The 22,660-nt window shown below is 38.0% G+C and overlaps 1 protein-coding gene across 1 annotated transcript in view; it reads left to right on the top strand.

Annotated features, from left to right (window-relative positions):
• Positions 1-10,569: 10,569 nt before the first annotated feature.
• PLA2R1 (phospholipase A2 receptor 1) overlaps positions 10,570-22,660 on the top strand; it is a 73,316-nt gene continuing 61,225 nt past the window's right edge. The window contains 5 exon segments of the mRNA XM_087949869.1: positions 10,570-11,190; positions 16,580-16,960; positions 18,468-18,641; positions 19,657-19,830; positions 22,447-22,560. Coding sequence (XP_087805995.1) covers positions 11,082-11,190; positions 16,580-16,960; positions 18,468-18,641; positions 19,657-19,830; positions 22,447-22,560 — 952 coding nt within the window. The 5' untranslated portion in view covers positions 10,570-11,081.

Consider the following 22,660-nt stretch of genomic DNA (forward strand, 5'->3'; position numbering starts at 1 on the left):
CTGTTGTTATTTTTACTGAAATGGTTTTGACCCAAGGCTGGACCTAAAATAAGGCCAAAACATTATCAGTACCGTAATATTATTATTACTCTTTGGAGTCCTTTGGCATTATTTTCTAATATGTAAATAGCACACTTTTTTTAAAATGGAATGCTTATTACATTTTTAATATGCTGATATGTAAACTGATTCTTTAAATTGTTTTCACATAAATTCTGTGTTATAAAATGAATAAGTAAAAGAAGGTCAAATATGAGCCACAGTGGTGCAGTGATTAGAGTGCAGTACTGCAGGCTATTTCTGCTGACTGCCAGTTGCCTGCAATTTGGCAGTTCAAATCTCACCAGGCTCAAGGTTGACTCAGCCTTCCATCCTTCCAAGGTGGGTAAAATGAGGACTTAGATTGTTTGGGGGCAATATCAGAGGTGGTATTCAGCAGGTTCTGGCCAGTTCTGGAGAACCGGTAGCGGAAATTTTGAGTAGTTCGGAGAACCGGCAAATACCACCTCTGACTGGAGATTTTATAGTATCCTTCTCCTGCCACGCCCACCAAACCACACCCATAGAACTGGTAGTAAAAAAAATTGAATCCCACCACTGGGCAATATGCTGACTCTGTAAAGTTTAGACAGGGCTGTAAAGCACTGTGAAGTGGTATATAAGTCTAAGTGCTATTGCTATTTTGACTGAGATTGATTTTTACAAACCCTAATATCTACAGACTAGTCTACATTTTATCAATGCATGTTATATGAACCAGCTGGTGTGATTAACTTACAGGTAGTCCTTGACTGCCTGTATGACTATTCATTTAGCAACCATTTGAAGCTACAGTGGCATTGAAAAAAAGTGACTTATGGCTGGTTCTTGCACTTAAATTCAGTGCAGTAGTCTCACGGTACTTGAGTGCTATTCGGGCACCTGGCACTTGGCATGTATTTATGAGTGTTGCACTGTCCTGGGGTCATGTGATTACTATTTGTGACCTTCCTAGCTGGTTTCTGATGAGCAGTCAATAGGGAAGCCAGCAAAGAATGTCAAAAATCATGATCACGTGAGGTCTTGCTTAACAACTGCAGCATGTTGCTTAACCACTGTGGATAAAAAGGTAAAATCAGGTGCAATCATGTGATCCTTTACATGACTGTGCCACTTAATGAAAATTTTCTGGTCACAACACACAATTGTTATGTCAAGAACTACCTGTAAACTATGGTTTAAATCATTAAGGTTAAACATCAAGTACAACCATTTGACCATCATGAAATTGATTTTACCCTCCTCCTCTGGTCAACTTTCTGTTCCTGCATAGATGACTCCATTTGTAGAGGACTGGAAGCTAAAACATATGAAGAAGGGCTACAGGAATTGGGTATGTCTAGTTTAATGAAAAGAAGGACTAGGGGTGACATGGTAGCAGTGTTCAAATATCTCAGAGGCTGCCACAAAGGCAGCCAAAGCACCTGAAAGCAACACAACAGCTCTGGTGGCCTAGAGGTGGAGCTCTCGCCACACAGTCAAGAGGCTGGGAGTTCAATCCTAGGTAGAGGCTAATATTTGGAATAGACTCTCCTGCTCAAGCAGGGGATTGGACAAGATGACCTCCGAGGTCCCTTCCAACTCTGTTATTCTATGATTCTAAGAAGCAATGGGTGGAAACTAATCAAAGAGAGAAGCAACCTAGAATCAAGGAGACATTTCCTGGCAGTTAGAACGATTAATCAGTGGAACAACTTCCCTCCAGAAGCTGTGGGTGCTCCATCAATGGAGATTTTCAAAAAGAGATTGGGCAATCAATTGTCTGAAATGATACAGGAGACCCCTGGTTAAGACTTCCAAGGTCCCTTCCAACTCTGTTGTTTTGTTATTCTATTCTGGTAACCTGTGATCTAAATTGTCTATTTATTGCTTCTGACTTAGTGGAACACTGTAAATTTCCCAGAGCTGGCTCCTTTCTTTCTTTCCTCAGCAGTCCAGAGCTATCTTCCAGATTACTGACGCAGAGATATTTTGTGAAATAAAGCTGATGAGTCAGAAAGGAGGAAGAAAGCAGGGCTGTACATCAATCAGACTGCCTTTCCTTATGCTATGAAAGAGATACATTATCCAAGTGGTTTTCTGTAACATGACTGTTAAGTTTGTATATGATAAAAATAAACGTATATGTTTAAAAACATGTGACTAAATGAGATTATCCACTTTTGTGAAACATGTAATATACAGCAGTTGTATATACATATTTCTATGTATGTGTATAGTAAAGAAACCCACACAATTTTACTGAAGAAATTATACCGTGTTTCTCATATAATAAGGCCGGGTCTTATTTTTTTTTGAGCCCTGAAAAAATGGCTAGGCCATCTTTTTGGGGGTGACTTAATTCCCCCCCTTGCATCTTTGGGCGGGCGGGCAGCGATGGCTTGGATGTTGACCTCGGCGTTGGTGGGGCACTTCGTATCGGGGTCAACACAGGCAGCACCATATCCGGGTGTGCAACAAAAGTACTTCCTAACGGCAAGCCCCACCACCATTCCCCCCCATTTCGCATGGTTTAATATAGGCCTTAATTTGGGGGGAGGGGCTTAATTTCATTTCATGCCTATAAAACATGCTGGGACTTCCTATTGGGGGAGGCCATGTTGTTAGAGAAACAGGGTAGTAATAAAAACTAATGCAAGATAATCTCAGACACAGAAAGGGAGAGAGTAAAAAATGCAAAGAAAAAGGGGAAAAGGGAAAGAGTGAAATAAGGAAAAAGAAAACAAATATACAAAGAAGTGACTTTCAATCTCAACCATGTATAATCAACTTTCGTAGCTCTTTACCCCTATAAGTTTTCCAACAGATACTTATTTTTCCCTTAACTCATCCCTTATCTGTAAGCAAATCTGTATCAACTTTTTAATCCTGGAATCAGCACAAACCCTGTAAAGAGTTGCCAGAATTTGATAAAAACATCTTATTTTAACCTTGATCAATTAACCAACTTTATATGCCTTCCTTTTACTTCTCAAAAACTTACATTTTTAATTCATTCAAATATTGTCATAGAATTCTTTTCTCAAACAAGACAAACCATGATCCATTGAGTCAGTTTTTCAAAGATACTCCTTCCTTCCTGGGCCGGGGTTGTGGGATTGTGCAAATGGCTAGGTAGCTGTCTGGGAACATTGAAAATGAGAATCACATGACCCCAGCCATATGGTGTGGGTCCTGAACTAGCAGCAGCCTGGCAGGGCTGAAGCAGTCACAACTTTCCCAAATTTGATTCCCTTCATAGAAACAGGTCCCAAAATTCCATAAGTTAGTTCATTTGAGATACCTTGACTGAAAATATTTTGCCCTGTTATGCACCATTTCATCCAGTTAAAGGTTACAGACTCAAGAATTTTAACAGTATATAGATTCTTCTTTGTCCCATTGCATAGCCTTCTTTGAGGATTTATCACAGCAAATTTAATTAAAAAAAATAATTCAAGTCATTCTTTTCATTTATCATTTGTATTTCCCTTTTAATTTTTAAAACTTAAGCCAGGTTCCTATGTATATCCATTGCAGAGTCCTTATTGGGGTCATTCTCTTGGCCTGTCACTGGTACTTCCATTTTAAAAGTCTTTTCTGTAATCTACATTTTTTAAAATCCAGTATTTTTTTATTCTACTATTTCTGCATCAAGCAAGATTTGTTTTACATCTGTCATTCCTTCATTAGCTTCCTTTTGAAATTGTATATTTACAGAAGCAGATATTGCTGATATTGTTGATATCATGGCTACCAATTTCTGAACTCATTCTTCAAAAATCTCATTTTATATTTCCAATGTTATAGAGTTTAATATTTTGTAAATCTCAATTCTAATCAAAACCAAAAGCAGAGTTTTTTCTTTTTGCCTAGAATCTTTAATCCCTGTTAGTGTCTAATTTATATCATTAAGTTTCTAATCTCTGTTATGATTTACAGTAGGCAAAATAATTTTGATTACCACAAAAAGCTGTTTATATAGTTAATTCCAAAATCTTACACTAAAAGTTTCCATATTACAAATTTGTCTGAATCCTTAATTTGTTTACATCTTTCTTGGTTCAAAATCTTATTTAGCTTTTTGCCATTTATTTGAAATTCTTGGGTTCTTACATCTTTTTGTTTGTTCAGAAATAAGATTCACGAGGTGGCTTTTTAAATTTATCGTTCCAAAGATCTGTAATAACTTTAAAATAGTTAGATGACCAATTTCTGGAAGTGATTAGATGTGAGGTTCGTGAATGTCATATCCTTTATAAGGTTCTGCCACATTTGAGCTTGTGAGCTTGATTAGTCCCTTCCACTCCTGGCATTCAGACCCATGGGAGACAGCTATCCTGTCATCTGCTCCAGAGGAACAGGCATCTGGAATACATGTTGGTGATTTCCTGTCCTTTCCTTGTCCAAAGAGGCTCCGAACAACTGCTTTACTCACTGGTTCTTCAGTTTTTTCTATGATCTTCAACTCCACTCTCTAGGGAAACATGCAGGGGTGTGCTTCAAAAATTTTAGCAAAAAGTTTTCTGCCTGGTTGCTGGGTGGGCGTGGCCATGGTGGGCATGGCCTAGTTGGTCTCCTGCACCATGACAGAGAGGGGCTTTTCTCTCTCCCTGGGCTCCAGAGGCTTTCCTCAAGCGTCCGGGAGGGCGAAAATGGCCTTTCCAGACTCCGGAGGCTCTCTGGAAGCCTTCTCAAACTTCCAGAAGGCCTGTTTTTTGCCCTCCCTGAGCCTCTGCGCATGCCCTGCGTTTACCTGCATCCAAAACAAGCTGCATGGGACTCCTGGAAGGGGAGGGGAGGGGTGGGTGGGGCCAGCCAGGAATGGGATTTGGGGGTTCCCCGAACTGCACAGAATTTTAGCTAGGGTCTCTCCCGAACCCCTGCAAACCCCCATCAGCCCACCCCTTGAAACATGTTTGGTTCACCATGCCTCCACTGGAACTCCGTATTTTGATAGTGCTAACATGTCTCGAACAGGTTTATGGAAAGAATTGGCATCACCAACGTTCAAACATAGAACTAAAAAAACAGCAAGTGTGAAAAGCCATCATATCTCTCAAAAATGTATTCTCAGGTTAGAAGTTCACATCTCCGCATTCAAGTATCTATTTGTTTGGATGATTCAACAGGATGATTAGACAACTCACTGTGAATTATGGATGGATGCTATTCCTAATTTTACATGCAATATCAAATTATAAAAACAGTATGTCAGTAGCTCCAATAAGACCATTGTGACATAAATGTTATATTACTCTTTAAAAGCAACTGGTGTTCTACTTGGCCATTTCACGTGTTTGCTAAGCCACAATGTGGCATAATTTACAAACCTATTGTGGTTTACCAGTTGGTATGCTGGGTGAGCCAGCTAATGTGAAACAGAAAGCTATGTTATATTCCTAGGTCCAGCAGAGATGTTTTTATGTTTTATAAGTGTGAAACCATTTTTAAGAAATAGCTCCTCCATCAAATACCAAGTTGCAACAGATTATAGGTGTTTCATTATAACTATTCAATTAAATACAGTGAAATATTATCCCTTTATAATTTCTCTGTCTATGGTATTAAAAATTAGTTTAACTGCAAATTTTTTAATGACCCTTTGAACCATACGCAACACTGGCAAGCTGTATATGGACCTGTGACTCCAGATTATCACATAGATGTGATCCAATCCAATGCCCCTTTATTTCAAGTGGCAACCAAGGCCTTTGAAGAACCATGCAGCAGACCAACAAGAATAACCCACAGCTCCCTCTGAAACCACTCTGGGTCCAACAGTCACCAGTGGTGGACCAGTCTAAAGGGTTCAGCTGCTCTGCAATGGTTTGCAGTACCAGAAAATCTCACAGTAATCAGGGTGTGATACAACCATCACAAGGGGACTCTCCGCGTAAGTTCAGGACTCTCCCTGAAAAGCGGTGGTCCGGCTGTGAAGCGCCAATGGCAGACTCGAATCCCCGTGATCGTTTCCACCAATCAGGGGGGGGGGGGGGGGGGTCCCATTTGCAAATCACATAGCCACTGCTCTGACATGAACACCAGATCTAGTGTGTGATATTGTCCTATTGTCAGATTCTGGATGACCTGGGATAGGCAGATGGCTTTCGTTGTGGCCACATCTAGTGACTTGTGGGGCAACATCTCTGAAAGCTGTAAGCAACCACCAACCCTGCCTCAGGTTCTCAATCAGGGCCACATGAGAAACGCAGCTGGGCATAACTCCAAAAGCCCTTTCAGGCTCAACAGGTCTTGGTAATACATGTGACTTCACACCGTAATTTCATGTGTCTGGGCCCAATGATACAGGTTTAGAAAGCTCTGTGGAAATAAAAATATATAAGTAAAGTTAGAAAAAAAAATTCTTTCAACTGCATGACAACTTAAGAAATACCTTCATGGTCAAATTTGGGAGATCTATTTATCTACCTGTTCAGCTCCTTTCTTTCCTACCTTAATTGCTCAGGTTGTTTACAGATAATTAAATATGCTGCAACAGCTGCAGCTTCCCAAACCAGTCATAAGTTCCCTAGTTCAACACCATAATAATTTTGAATGGATGCTGAATGATTGGTTATAACTAGAGGACTATCTATATATTAACATGTATTATACCAGTGCTTCTAATGTAAGACTAGTAAAACATTTAACCTGATTTTATTTTATAAGTCAATATAATTAAATACAAACTTTCTACAAATCATATTTACAAATATGCTCTCTATATTCTCTATATTCTCTATAATATAGTTATACAACCATTTCCTATTTGAAATGTTTTTATTTGGGGTGGGGGGCTGTCTCTCAAAAGAGATAATATATTTTTCCTTTTTTCTTCCTTATCTACATTTATCTCTAAATCCTATTACATTGTATCTACTTAGAGCATCAGAGAGTAACTAGTTGAATTAATTATTTAGACAGAAACATACTCCTTCATATTTTCAACCTGATATCTAATCAATATCTAGTATTTTCTTTCCTTATTTGCTATGAAGCATTGAAGATAAAACATTGTGGTTTATTTTATTGTAATAGTGAAGCCCAAGCAAGTGCTAAACAAATCCTCATAATTTCCCTTATTAATAACTATACACTTTAATAGTACATGTTCTTTTCCATGTTTATAAATCTTAAATCTTCATCTTAAGAGTATTTCTGTCATGTAGATTGCTTCAACTTGTTCTCCCTCATTCATCATAAACCATATATAGGAGCAAGTTCTGCAGTCTCTGTTGGAGCAGATAGAAATGAGAAATAGTAGAGCAGACTATTATCTGAATATTGATGACACTTCAAAACAAACAGCCTGGTAATTTTTCTCTATTATTCTACAAGGATCTTAAAAAACAAACTTGTAACTATAATATGGAGCCAAAATCTGAAGACTGCAAAAGCAGGAGGACCTAAACCTAGTCCATATATAATCCAGGACAATATTATTCTCGTTGATACTAAAAGATGCTGAGACCCAAAGAACAAAATTTATTTGTCCCTACTTCGTGCATTTCCCAGTGAAAGTCATCTCTCAGAGTACCAAAGGCTGCTTCAGTACTATAATAATCAGTTCTGCAGCCTACTGAATCTAACTAAATTATACCATCAAGAAATGCCTTCTGCTGAGAGATTGTTACATACTCCAGCAACTTGCCTCCAAAGGGCAATATTAAATAATTACCTGAATAGCATTTCAATATTTTCTTCAACCGAGGTCTGTTGTTTTTTTTTCAAAACTGCAGGAGCCTCATCATCTCTCCAGAAATACAGATTATAACCATTTGTTTAGTGACTGATTGAAGTTACAAATGTCACTGAAAAAAGTGACTTACAACCTGATCTTCTACAACTATTACAGTATCTTCATGGTCATGTGATTAAAATGTGGACACATGGCAACTGCCATATATGATGTTTGCAATGTCCCAGGGACTTCTAGCAAAAACAATGGGGGAAGCCAGATTCACTTAATGACCGTGCGATTCACTTAACAGTGGAAACGTGCTCATAAAATTGGGCGGGATTCATTTAATCTCCTTGTTTAGCACAGAAATTCTGGCCTCAAATATGGCTTTAGAAAACTATCTGTATTTATCATTATGTCCCTCCACAGCTGAGATACTTTCCATTTTGAAAGATTTTTTTATGCATTTATTTCTCAAGCGCACTTTGATTCCTAAGGTCTTCTACTATAAATATTCAGTCTTGTTGAAACTGTGATTAGTATAAAAGCAAGAGAAAAGTACAGTACAGAGTAAAATACTTTATTATATGAAGAGTAGTTATGAGTTATATTTTATATATCCAGATGAATATTTGTATATTAATATTTCAGAATGTAGACTTTCAAATTTTTTGGGAAACACTTTGGCAATCCTTGCCAAATGTTAATAAAATATAGAAAGCAAATTTTCTGAAATATGGACTTTCTTCTGGAAAAAAAAGCTAATGAAGATTTATAGACAGGTGGATTTTAGGCAAGATCTGCTAAAATTACACACCATAGACTTCTATGGAACCAAATCAATTTCAGCTTGCATCTCATGTGAAATATAAGCAGACATCCTCATGATATGTTTTAGAAGTATGATGGAGTAGGAATATAGTCTCTGTCAAAGACAGAGAAAGAACAAGCTTTTCATCACAAGAAGACATTAACAGGAAAGGATATATACTGTACACACATACACATACATTTGCAAAAGAAAAATGAAAAACATAGGAAAATCGTAATTTCAATATTTTATATTAGTATAGAAAAGATAACCATAGTCCATTCTTCTCCAAGAAATAAATATAATTGTTTAATAACCTAGAGAAGGAAGTTGAATAAAACCTTACATTTTAAATTACTTCATGAAGCAGAATTTTAAAAATGTAATATTAAAGTAGCTCAGCAGAAAAAGAGGCTGCCCATAATAATCTTTCTGCTTTGTGGCCAGTTTAAATAATAAATCAGGCAATGACCCCAATCTCCTACTTAATGCTGTTCCATCATTTTCTCCTGGATTAGAATTTGGTCTTGCAGCACTTTGAAGGTTTGGGGAAATCATGTAAGATCCAAGATTGATTTTCCCAAGTGCTATAAGTTGGGATCAACTCTCAAATTCAAAACCTCTTACTTCTCTCACATCTTCTGCTAATTGTCTCAATCTTACATCACAATCAAATTCAAGATCCTTTTTGATTTATTCCTCTTAAAGGTATGTATTAATATAAAGGAGCGCTGTTATCTTTCCACTGAAGTAGCACCTATTTATTTGCTCACATCTGCATGTTTTCAAACTGCTAGGTTAGCAGGAGCAAGGACAGGAGCTTACCCCCATTGCATGGTGCTCATGTCTCAAACCTGGGCTATCTGTTAGAAAGCTGACAAGGCCAGGGTCTTAACCACTGAGCCATAATTTGTATTCATCCAAATCTTACACCATTTCCCACAAAAATAACTTCTGGTATTTCCATTATCACTTTCTCTTAGCCTCAGAAGCATCCATTTTTCCCAACCTATTTCTTAATTTATGCTCTTTACCATTTATTCCTCAAATATTTCACATTTGTGATCTTCCTTAGCCCAAGACTATCACCAGTTGGGCTTGTATATACTGATTTCTCTGCCACCCATCATGGATTGGGTCAGTCAAGATTTTCATGTGTTGCTTCTTAGTTGAAACCAGATATTTAGACCTAAATCACATTTGTAACATTCCACCCTATTGGTAAAAATCTGTAATGCTGTAGACACATACTTAACTTTTCAAACATGAAAAAGGCCAGTGTTTTAACTTCTAGAATCACAATATTAGGTGGGGGGTTTGCAGCAACACGAGAACACCCCTCCTAAAGTGAAATGAAAAACAACATGGCACATTGAAGTAGTCAATGACTACTTCAGCTTCAACCGCAACAATACAAGAGCACACAACAGATACAACCTCAATGTAAACCACTTCAAACTTGATTGCAGAAAGTACGACTCCAGCAAGAGTGGTCAATGCCTGGAATGCACTACCTGACTCTGTAGTTACATCCTCTAACCCCCACTCCTTTAACCCCAAACTATCCACTATTGACCTCACCCCATTCCTAAGGGGTCTGTAAGGGGCATGCATAACTGCACCATCGTGCCTGTCTTATTTATTTATTTATTTATTTATTTGATTTGCCAATTGTTTACAAGATAATAAGTATAAGTGTATACATAGTTGTGAATACATGAAATGGGTACATATAAGAAAAATAAAGAATAAGAGAAACAATAGGACAGGGACGGTAGGCACGTTGGTGCGCTTATGCACGCCCACGACCTCTTAGGGAAAGAGTGATTTATCCCCATTTAATCGTACCTGTTTTCTGTATTCTTACTCATGTTTACCTATTATTTTGTAAGCGATTGACAAATCAAATCAAATCAATAACATAAATAAATAAATTCAACCCCCTGAAATCTTTCCTAGAACCGTCTAGCTTTGCGATACTGATAAACACCGGGGCTGCTGTGTGTCTAAATGAAACGACAGCCCCGCGAGGGCCTCTTGGACTGTAGGGTGATATAAGCTAAAATGCTCCATCTCTTTCGGCTCCTCCGAGGAACTTCCCGTCTGCGCTCTACCGTCCCGATCCTGAAAACTGAGAGGGATCCATGAAAACAAAACGGAGCATGAGCCCGGTGGGGACGGAGGGGGGGTGTTTCCCCCTTGGGAGTTTGTTCAGAGTTAACCTAGCCAGCTTTGAGAGTCCGCAGAGAGCCTACTTGAAAGCCGGGTACAAGCTGGACGGCCCTCCTCTTCTTCCCACTTAGGAGAGCAAAGATGTCCCGTGTTTTCTCCTCACCGGGACGGGAGGAGGGGGGGGGATTGGGAAACGCCTCTCTCCTTCCTCAGGCAGCGATGGGGGCAGGCCTGTCAGCCTATCTCCTTCCCGGCTCGTCCCCAGAGCAAAGAGGAGCTGGGTTCTCTCGCCGCCCCCTTTGTCTTTGTCTTAGGGGTCTCTCCTCGCCCCAAGATAGTTAATGCCCTCGCCTGGAAGGCTGGCTGGTCGTGAACCTTTTTACGTCCCGGTGGAAAATGCTCGGGGTGATCTTCCTCCTCACTTGCTCCCTGCTGGTAGTTTGCTCCTGCTTGGCCGAAAGGGAACTTGCAGCACTGACGCAGGAGCAACTGCCCTACTTCTTGAGTAAGTTGGACGGGCGGCTGAGCCATTGGTCGGACGGCAGCCTTGAAGGAGACTTCACTTCTCTCTCTCTCTCTCTCATTCATTCTTTCCCTTCCTGCTATTAACTGATAATAACTATTAATAACTATTAATTATTATTTAAGGGGCGTGCAAAAGTGCACCATCGTGCCTCCTGTCCCTGTCCTATTGTCCCCATTTAATAGTACCTATTTTCTGTATTCTTACTCATGTTTATACTTATACCTATTATTTTGTAAGCAATTGACAAATCAAATAAATAAATAAATAAACTGATTATATACAGCTCATTAGAATTTCCCTGCTGGGAGTAATGCTTTATATTGGTACAACTCTCATTCCAGGGAAGGGGGGGAAAAAGTTGGAACCAAATCCTAAAGATCATTAATTAGGAATAAAACCTATTAAGTCCAGAGGTTGGTCAGAGACCTTATCAGTCAGTTCTAGCTCTATGCTAGGCTTGGCAATCTAAAACTCTTTTAACCACCAGAGTGCATGATTGAGGGGCCAAATTTGACTAATTTGGCTTTAGTTTACAGTACCGGTAGTCCTCAACTTACAACAGTTCTCTTAGTGACCATTCAAAGTTACAACAGCACTGAAAAAAGTGACTTATGACCATTTTTCACACTTGTGACCATTGCAGCATTGCCCATGGTCACGTGCGTTCAGATGCTTGAGAACTGACTCACATTTAAGATGGTTGTAGCATTCCTGTGTCATGCGATCCCCTTTTGCAACCTAGTAAAGTTATTGGGGAAACCGGATTCACTTAACAACCGTGTTACTAATTTAACAACTGCAAAGATTCACTTTAGAAATGTGGTCATAAGTTGTGGATTTACCTGTATTTTTTTTTCAGCACTTGGTGTGCTGCACACAAGCAGCTCTTCACATTTGTGTTTCAATCCCAGAAAATGAGTTTCCAATTCCTAATTTTAATTCTTCTTTATGCTTGTAGCCATGTAGCCGGCATGTGCAGTTATCTGCACATGTGGCTGTGCATCCTAACATTTTCCAGGCAATTTCTGGTGTGATCATTTTGTTTGCATTAAGCTGCAGTGTGTCTAAAACACGCTTGTGTTTACTGTGCACTTAACTACTGATAAGGTATCATTGCTCCAGAAGCCATTACTAGTATAAACACTTTTAAAATCTTTTGCAGCTGTCTCTGAATCTGTTCTAAGCATTAGGCATTCTACTCCCAGTGTTGAGGTAGAAAGCCCTAAGCGCCTTAATTTCTGAATTTCTGACTGCCTATATAAGATTTGCTTCCCTCCTCCAGGGAATGATCCTTGCACCCGTTCATTTATGTCTGTTAAAATAGAAAAAAGCAAACCATGTAATGCTGCAGGCATGTATAGAATTGTTCAATTTCTATCGTATCAAAAGATGAAGTTGGGGAGTTCTTCCTCAGAGAAAGTGTTTTTTCTTCTTCTTAGCCGAAACAATATCTGGGGATTATTAAACTAGATGAAGTCCAGCCAGCTGATTCCCAATTCTTTTCTAGGTAATACAAAATTCCAATATGGAGGGGAGACAGGCATACTTTTTCTCCTTCTAGAGAAGGGAAGCTGCAGGCTGCCACTGTCTTCAGACAGGGAGAGTGATTAGACTATCTTGGGTTTCTGATTAGGTATAATTCACACATTTTGTTGAAATGATTTGAGACTACCCTGTTTCTCCAACAATACGGCCTCCCCCAATAGGAAGTCCCAGCATGTTTTATAGGCATGAAATGAAATTAAGCCCCTCCCCCAAATTAAGGCCTATATTAAAACATGCGAAATGGTGGGGAATGGTGGGGGGGCTTGCCGTTAGGAAGTACTTTTGTTGCACACCCGGATATGGTGCTGCCTGTGTTGACCCCGATACGAAGTGCCCCACCAACGCTGAGGTCAACATCCAAGCCGTCGCCACCCGCCCACCCAAAGATGCAGGGGGGAATTAGGTCACCCCCCGAAAAGAAGGCCTAGCCATTTTTTCGGGGCTCAAAAAAAAAAAAAAAAGACCTGGCCTTATTATATGAGAAACACGGTATTTTCAGTACTCCCCCTGACAATGTGAGTACTTAAGAGAGAGAGGGGTTGAAGGTGGAGCATGTCTTCCTTCATACCTGAAATTTTTTGATACCTGAAGAAACTTAACCTAAAGTAAGACTGAATATAACTTGTCCATTTGTCCAGCTGAAAGCTAAGTATGGATGGCTGTGAAAAGCCATGGTGTGCAAAACACTTATTTAGGGGTAGACAGTGTGCCTGTGGACATGTCGATACTGTTATTTTTAATTGGAAACTGCAGACTGCAAAGCAAGGTATTAGCTTCTCTGTTTACAAGAGTGCCTGTGAGATTTGCATAGACTTAGAAAATAAAATAGGAAGAGACTAAAACCCAGTACAGGTAGTTCTCAACTTATGAGAACAATTGAGCCAAGCAAAACAGTTAAGTGAATTTTGCCCCATTTTATGCACTTCTTTGGTGGAGTTGTTAAGTGAATCACTGCAGTTGTTAAGTTAGTAACTCAGTTAATTGAATCTGGCTTCCCCATTGACTTTGCTTGCCAGAAGGTTGCAAAAGGGGATCACATGACCCAGGGACAATGCAACTGTCACAAATACATGCCAGTAGCCAAGTGTCCAAATTTTGATCAGGTTACTGTAGGGATGCTGGAATGTGAAAATAGTCATGAGTCACTTTTTTCAGTGCCATTGTAACTTCAAATAGTCACTAAATGAACTGTTGTAAATAGAAGACTGCCTGTATTTTATGAAAATTTCCAGAAAAAAGTATGATTTAACTAGGTGGTAGCAGGTTCTAATTTGAGGCTTAGAATAATGATAATAAACGATCTCATCAATTTTTCTACAAGTAAATTAGTGCTTCATGAATAGTTATAGCAGTCTTTTTGTTTTATTCTATACCACTGGTGGCTAACCTTTTTGGGCTCCTGTGTCAAAAATTGTGCGTGTGCTTGCATGCTCGCGTGCCAGCACCCAGAAAGCAGTGCGTGCACCCCCTACGCATGCGTGTGCAATCCCCCCCGCTGCCCACTTACCTGCACTGCGCTTTACAGGTGATTTTCAGCCAGTTTGAAGCCTTTTTCAGCCTAGTTTTCAGCCTGAAAAGCCTGCAGAAGCCTTCCTGAAGCCTCTGGAAGGCCAAAAAAGGCCTCAGACCAGCAAAAAATCAGCTGTGAGGCACACACATGCGCAGTGAGGTAAGTTTGCCTGTAAATCACGTGCCAGCACAAATGGTTCTACGTGCCACCTGTGGCATACGTGCCATAAGTTCGCCATCACGGTTCTATACAGTTCGTTGTATGCTTGAGTTCAAAGTTTGCAATAAAATTGGAACTAAGATTAGACTTAATATTTTTCCAGTTATCCCTGGAGCAGCTGGTTCTCTGAAGAGCCCAGAGTGCAGTCCTGTCAAAGTTAGCTTTGCTTTGCCATGCACCCCCAGTCCCTTATCAGATGCCCTCTGGGCTTTCCTCCCTGTTGGGGGAAAAAAGTCAGATTTTGGTCAGCTACAATGCTGGCTAAAATTTAAGAGCTGTTTCTCACAGAACAGTCCAAACCAGCTAGATAACAACTCTGCCCTACTGTATGCATAACATGACACAAACCTTTCTTTCTTCTAGGAAAAGGAATATTTATTATTCAAAGTGAAAATTTCAAGACATGTATTGCAGCTGAAACTTCTTTTTTTTAAACAAGTTTTATTAATTTTTAAAACACACAAATTATCATTATTCATTACATGTTTAAACCTTTTTTCATTGTAAATTTAACAAGTCAGATAAATTATGATTCTGTTTTAAACCATTTCCATATAACATACAAAAACCTCTTATTCAATTTCTCTTTACTTCTCTTTACTCTTATTCAATATCATTATTATTATTTCATCTATTTCTTTCTGACTTAGTTACCATTATTCTCATTCTATATTTCTGCAAGTTTTTACTAATTCTCCCCCCCAAAAAAAACATATACACACAACACACAAAACATAAAAAATATCTTTTTGGAAAGTAACTTGGACCCAGGTATCTCTCTCTTCATGGACTTCAATTATATTCATGCTCATCTTACATATCATTACTTATTTTATTTACCATTCTAAGCCTTCTATATTAACTTCTCCACATATTTCACTCTTCTTAATTCTATCTTAATTAATCATCTTAGTTTGAATCATTATATTTGTATCTTTTGTCCATTTTTTATCATCCCTTTGTCTCATTCCTTATAAAAAAGAAGAAAATAAGTTTCTCCTGAAATCATTAATCAGAGTATGATGCCTTTCTATCTCCCCCCTAAGTTAATCAAATTAACCTTTAAGATAACATCCAATACCCCATCCGATTTTGCTTGGTACATTCTATCTAACTAGTACATCCAAAATAATTAAATACATAATTAGACAATAAATCCAAATATTAAAAACAAATACTATAATAAAAATTTTATAATAACATCAATACCATAATCTTATTAAACTCTTTGATTAAAACAGTATTCTAAACCTCCCCTATTATTAAATTTTAAAGCCAATCATTATTAAACATTTTAGCATTTTAATCTCTTATCAACTCTTAAACCATTACAATACTACCATCTCATCTTATGTACCTTGCAAAATCTTTTAAAAAATTATACTTTATCCATTATCCATAAAAATTCCTTTTTTCATTTAATTTCAAAACATTGTAGCTTTTCTCCACCTTTTCCCTTTCTTTCTTCTCCCAACAAACCTTTCTACCCCCTTCTTCTAGCCTCTGCCTTACTGGCTTCCCTTCTCTGTCGTATTCCTTTTCCCTTTGTTTACTATCATCATATTGATTTTGCACCTTATTTTTCCCTTTTCTTAAATGTTTTTTTAGATCTTAAGTCCTTTAGTTCTCTTCTTTTCTCTCTTCCTTCTTTCTTGATCAAATTCTGAGATTCATTAAAAATGGCTCCTTCCTTTCTTTCTTGTTCCTCTGCTGTCTTCATCTGTTGTAATGTTTGTTGATAGTTAGTAAGCGCCATTTCTAAAAAAAGGAAAGCTTCTTCCACACCATCTTTACCATTTTTTTTTTGCTTGTTCATATTCTTTTCTTAGTTCCTCAACAGAAAAAGCCTGTCAAAGTTAGCTTTGCTTTGCCATGCACCCCCAGTCCCTTATCAGATGCCCTCTGGGCTTTCCTCCCTGTTGGTGGTTAGGTAACCCAACTTAGTGAGACAGCAGGGGAAAAAAGTCAGATTTTGGTCAGCTACAATGCTGGCTAAAATTTAAGAGCTATTTCTCACAGAACAGTCCAAACCAGCTAGATAACAACTCTGCCCTACTGTATGCATAACATGACACAAACCTTTCTTTCTTCTAGGAAAAGGAATATTTATTATTCAAAGTGAAAATTTCAAGACATGTATTGCAGCTGAAACTTCTGAGCTCCTCCTTGAAAACTGCAATCAAGTTTCTAAGTACATGTTGTGGAAATGGGGATCTAAACAGCAGCTTTTCAACATAGGCGCAAGCTCTTGCCTTGGACTCAATTTCAGTAACCCGGAGCCATCCCTAGTAATGACACAATGTGACTCCCCTCAGCATTTGCTGCAGTGGCAATGTCATGGAAAGGCAATTATTGGGGCATCACAGTACAAACTTGCAGTCGAAAAGAGCAAATTTATTGTAGTTAAAAAAAATTCGAACTATGGATGGAAACAGTTCGGGTCGCACGATGACCTTTGTGAACATGCATTTGAAGGTATTTTTTTTCTAGTCATGCTTCCCTTAATAACCCGGGTGGTGCTTAAATGTGAGGGTTATAAGAATAGCATCTTATAACCATAAGATAGCAATGTGATTAAGATAATTTCTTTTTGCTATCAGCTGGGAGCATCAGCAATCTATACTGCATAGAATTTGAAAATGTGTAAAAATCTCAAATGTTATGCATTGTGCTGGCATAATTATTCCCTTACACGTGATGCTCATCCATATATCCAGGGCCTGGCAGATCGTTAGACATTTTGTGAAATTTCTTCCATGTGAATCAACATTCACGGTATTAAAATATAGTCTGTTTAGTTGTTCAACAGATCAGAAACAAGCCACAGGATAAAGCAGGCATGAATTCTGGCTTCTTCTTGGTTACATGAGAGGAGCAAAGCAGAAAGCAAGTTGTGAAGCTTAGGTAGGCTCACTTCACATAGAGATCTATAATGGGTTGTAAAGTTACAGTAATATGTGAATTGGTTGGGTTTATAACTTCCATGATTAGTAATATGGAAGGGCCAGTAGTTAGCCCACAGCAACATTACCTAAGGGCCTTCAAACTTGGCAAGTTTTAGACTTGTGGACTACAACTTCCAGAATTCCTGAGCTAACATGACTGGAGGAGGAATTCTGGGAGTTGAAGTCCACAAGTCTTAAAGCTGTCAAGGTTGAAGACCCCTGACCTAGATGCTTGGATTTATTGCAGTTATACAGAGTCATGTCAATACAATGTGGGGCTTTTTAAGTCAATTCTACATATCTTTATGCATCAGTTTTACCTTTCACCTTAGTTATCAAGAAAACAGCTGAATCACAAAATACATAGCCATCTTAGGGTTCAGCGTAATGATACAAGAAGACACATTTACAGACGTCTTGCATGTCCTTCTCAAGACTTACGTGTAAAAAAATGCTATAGTATGAAAATGATAACGTGGGAATGACTTTTAAACTTTATATCTGGCTTGAAAATATAGTAATGAACCACTCTTGCTCAGTTTTTTACTTGAGAAATGTTCTAATTGAAGTGTTTGACTCTGAGAATTTATTAAAGGCAATTTGTACTATACCTACAAATCCATGAATATCACATGTCCTGAATTTGCAAAAATACAAATAGCAAATATATTAATTATGTAGCAATAGGCTTATATTGTAATGAATATGTTAGAGTTTAAGATATTACTATTGCAGCAGGCTTCTATGGTTGCTCTTTTGGTCAGTCTTATTAACTGACTGATGGCAAATGCTATTATAAAAATTATCAAGTGCAAATCAAGTTGTTGTTATCATGATGTAAGCCTTATTAAAAATTGATAGAGCAGAGTCCTTCCTTTCAGTGAAAGTACTTTTACTAATGCAAATCACAAAACTATTATGATACCAGATTCTTTTTTGGGGTGAGGTGCGGCAAGAATATCCATTAAAGGTTTTTATACCTTTTCAATTTTCTTTCCAAATGATATATCAGCAGTATGGTACTTTATTCCATTCAGAAATATATACCCTGTTGGGAAATTCCCTTGGTTTGCCTTGTGTTTTTCCATTTAAATACAACAATAAATGGCACTATGAATGTATCAGAGATTTCAGAGAAGATGGATATCGTTGGTGTGCCACAACAAGCCACTATGAACAAGATGAAAAATGGGGATTGTGCCCAAATTCTGGTATGTAGCAATTAATACACTGCTTTATTTGTTTATAGCAATGATACATGTATTGGTCTGAGGACATTAGACTAATAACTGGAATAGTAGTTGTGGAATGGAGATGTATATTTCCTAATTAATAGTTCAAAATAGCTCAATTTGCTGAATTGTTCAATTGTATTAGTCACTGATATTATTAAAAGTTATTTGAGGTATGAGGATAATTTTGAATTTCAGAGTGCCCAACTTAATTTTGACATCAGAATATGGAAAGTATCCCCAAATGTTAATTTCCGATGAAAAGATGGCCAACTGACTACATGCCCAGGGAAGGATGCATGCTAAGAGCAAGTTTAAAAAGATGTATTAGAATGTTTTAATTTTAGAAAAGCTTAGTGCTTTAAAATGGATGAAAAAATATTTTCCCTTTAAGGTTAAAGAATCTAAAAAACTACAGTGAATTTTGTTAATATAAATGGTGATAGTTTGTAAAAATTAAGTGCAAATAGAAATACATATTATTTCATCAGCAAGAAAGATAAAGTAGTAATGGTTAAATTGATTTTTCTATTCAAAAAGGAGAATATGTTTTTTTATCACTTCTGGATTTTGTGCTTGTGATGAAAAAAAATGAAACTGAGTTTGATTTTGCCAGTTAGATAGATTTGTTGTTACAGAAATGGCTACTTATATACTAATGTGTAAAAGAAAAAAGTTGAGCTTGTAATGTTAACTTGTAGTGTGCTAAAAAGAATCAGAAATCAATGCCATTTTCTTTCTTCCCTTGTACCTCATATTTTCTTTCTCCCTTTCTTTTTCCTTCACTTCATTTCCTATTTATACTTTTCTTTGTATTTTACACATTGATAAAACAATAAAAGTTATATTAAAAAAGAGTATGGAAAGTATACTCATAGTAATATCATCTTAGCATTTCCACTTTTCCACTAGGTGTTAATTAATCTAGATTGTTACATTAGGAGTGTTATGTTTCTTAATGACTTTGTAATATCATGCTGTCTTTTCTTCACAGGGTCTGGCTGTGATATTTTTTGGAAGATAAATGCAGATACTCAGATTTGTTACCAGATCAATCTTCGTTCTGTTCTCTCCTGGAATGAGGCACGTGTTGCATGTCAGGGACAAGGAGCAGATCTGTTAAGTATCACAGATATGAGGGAACAGAAGTATATTGGTGGTCAAATTGGTAAGTTTAAAAGTCTTTAAGTAAAGTCTGGAATATAAGAACTTTCAAGGAAGCCCCAATTATTCTGGTTCCTGTTTAGGTAATCTTATTGGTTGAGTTCATGAATGATACTAAAATAATACTAAATACCAACTAGTGAGTTAAAAGGGACGTGGTGGCTCAGTGACTAAGACGCTGAGCTTGTCAATCAGAAAGGTCGGCAGTTCGGGGGTTCGAATCCCTAGCTATGGAAGGGAGTGAGCTCCCGTTATTTGTCCCAGCTTCTGCCAATCTAGCAGTTCAAAAGCATGTAAAAATGCAAGTAAAAAAATAGGGACCACTTTGGTGCGTTCCGTGTGCCTTTGCTGTTTAGTCATGCTGGCCACATGACCACGGAGATATCTTTGGACAGTGCTGGCTCTTCAGCTTTGTAACGGAAATGAGCCCTGCCCCCTAGAGCCGGAAACGACTAGCACGTATGTGCGAGGAGAACCTTTACCTTTACCTTAACCAGTCAGTTTGGAAAGTAGTTAGGCTCTTAGAGATTTATTTATTTATTTATTTATTTATTTGATTTGTCAATTGTTTACAAGATAATAAGTATAAGTGTATACATAGTTGTGAATACATGAGATGGGTACATATAAGAAAAATAAAAGAATAGAGAAACAATAGGACAGGGACGGTAGGCACGTTGGTGTGCTTATGCACGCCCTACAGACCTCTTAGGAAAGGGGTGAGGTCAATGGTAGACAGTCTAAGGTTAAAGTTTTTGGGGTTTGGGGAAGAGACTACAGAGTCGGGTAGAGTATTCCAGACATTGACCACTCTATTGCTGAAGTCGTATTTCCTGCAATCAAGTTTGGTGCGGTTTACTTTGAGTTTGTATCTATTGTGTGCTCTTGTGTTGTTATGGTTGAAGCTGAAGTATTCATTGACAGGTAGGACATTGCAATGTATGATTTTATATACCATGCTTAAGTCAGACCGAAGACGGCGTAATTCAAGGTTTTCTAGTTCTAGAATTTCAAGTCTGGTGGCATAAGGTATTCTACAACGAGTAGAAGAGTGGAGAACTCTTCTTGTGAAATATTTCTGGACTTTCTCAATTGTGCTAATATCAGATACGTAATGAGGGTTCCAGACTGATGAACTGTATTCGAGTATTGGTCTAGCAAATGTTTTGTATGCTCTGGTTAGTAGTGTGATATTGCCAGAGAAAAAGCTACGTAGGATTAGGTTAACAACTCTTAATGCCTTTTTGGCTATGTAGTTGCAGTGGGCTCTAGCACTCAGATCATTAGAGGTGAGTATTCCAAGGTCCTTTACAGAGCTTGGGTCATCAACAAGGTCTTGACTATTCAGCTTGTATTTTATTTTCTGATTTTTTTTGCCAATATGTAAGACAGAGCATTTATTTGTTGAGATTTGAAATTGCCATTTGTTTGACCATTCGGATACATAGTCAAGATCTTTTTGTAGAGATGCGACATCTCATGAGAGTTGATTGGCATCAGGTTGAAAAAAACCCAGAATTGAACACTACATGAATGAGCAACAGAGACTTTTAGATTTGCAAATTCTTTTTTTCCTGCAGTCTATTGGTTATGGAAATTATTTGGTTGAAGGGCACACATGTATTTTTCTATCTAGCTTCTGTGGTCCACTGGGGCTGCAGTCTTAATTGCTAGTTGATTCAAAAGGACACATTGCATTTTCTTCATTTTCTCAACTGATTTCCCATCCTTTTTCCATTTTCCAGACATTTTCCTCAACAGCAGCTTAATTTGGAGCTGAAGACAGTGGGTTTTTAACAGGAAGTTACCCATTTCGCTTTACTTTGTCACCTCTATTTTTTTGGCCTTCTATGATTCTTTTTTCCAGATTACATTCTGGATTGTGGACACATGGATTACATTCTGGGAACAATTTAGAACAGTGTTTTTCATACTTGTGGACTTCAGTTCTCCAAATTCTCCAAACAGCATGGTGTCTGGAGAATTTTGAGAATTTAATTTTGGAATTGTGTGGCATTGAAGTTCACACATCTTAAAGTAGCCAAGTTTGAAAAAGTGAAAAACACTGATTTAGATGAAAAGATAAGGTACAGCTGTCTGGGGTAGGTTAGCTGTGCATGCTAAGCTGGAGAAAAGGGCTTATCCTTTTTTGGTTGGAGCAGCTCTGTTTAAATTACTGCTTGTCAACTCTTGAAGCCCATGAAATAAACAATTCTTTTGAAATCATCTGCAGTTCCCTGCTTTGGCTCATTTCTATTTTGCACAGTTGACATGGTAAAGAGAGTAAGAAAAAGGAAGAAACAATCCAGATGTTTTCTGATCATAGATTGCTGATTTCTACATCTGCTGCAGAAATCTCACTTGGCAAGGGAGATCCCTGCATTCCATTGGTTTAAACCAGGGGTCTTCAAACTTGAAAGCGTTAAGATTTGTGGACTTCAACTCCCAAAGTTCCTCCTCCAATCATCTTAGCTCAGGAATTCTGGGAGTTGAAGTCCACAAGTCTTAAACTTGCCAAGTTTGAAGACCACCGGTTTAAACATTCACGACTTGCATTATTGAGAGTAAGCTGTGGTATCTGAATGGCAACCTGTTTATGAGTGTTTAATATATTTTACAGAGCAAATGAACACAAAAGAAGCGATGGTATGGACAGGCTTAAATCAACTGGATGAAACTGCTGGCTGGCAGTGGTCAGATGGTGCACCTCTGGCTTTGGTGAACTGGCAAATGGGTACCATTTAGATTTATTACAGTACTGTTATGTACGCCTATTGCAACTAAGATCAGTAATCAGCTGGCAATGTACTAGCCAGAGAGGGATTAGGAAAACC

This window comes from Notechis scutatus, chromosome 1 (genome assembly GCF_049901735.1).
Source record: "Notechis scutatus isolate UNSWTSFEM ecotype Mainland chromosome 1, rNotScu1.2, whole genome shotgun sequence".
Lineage (NCBI taxonomy): Eukaryota > Metazoa > Chordata > Lepidosauria > Squamata > Elapidae > Notechis > Notechis scutatus.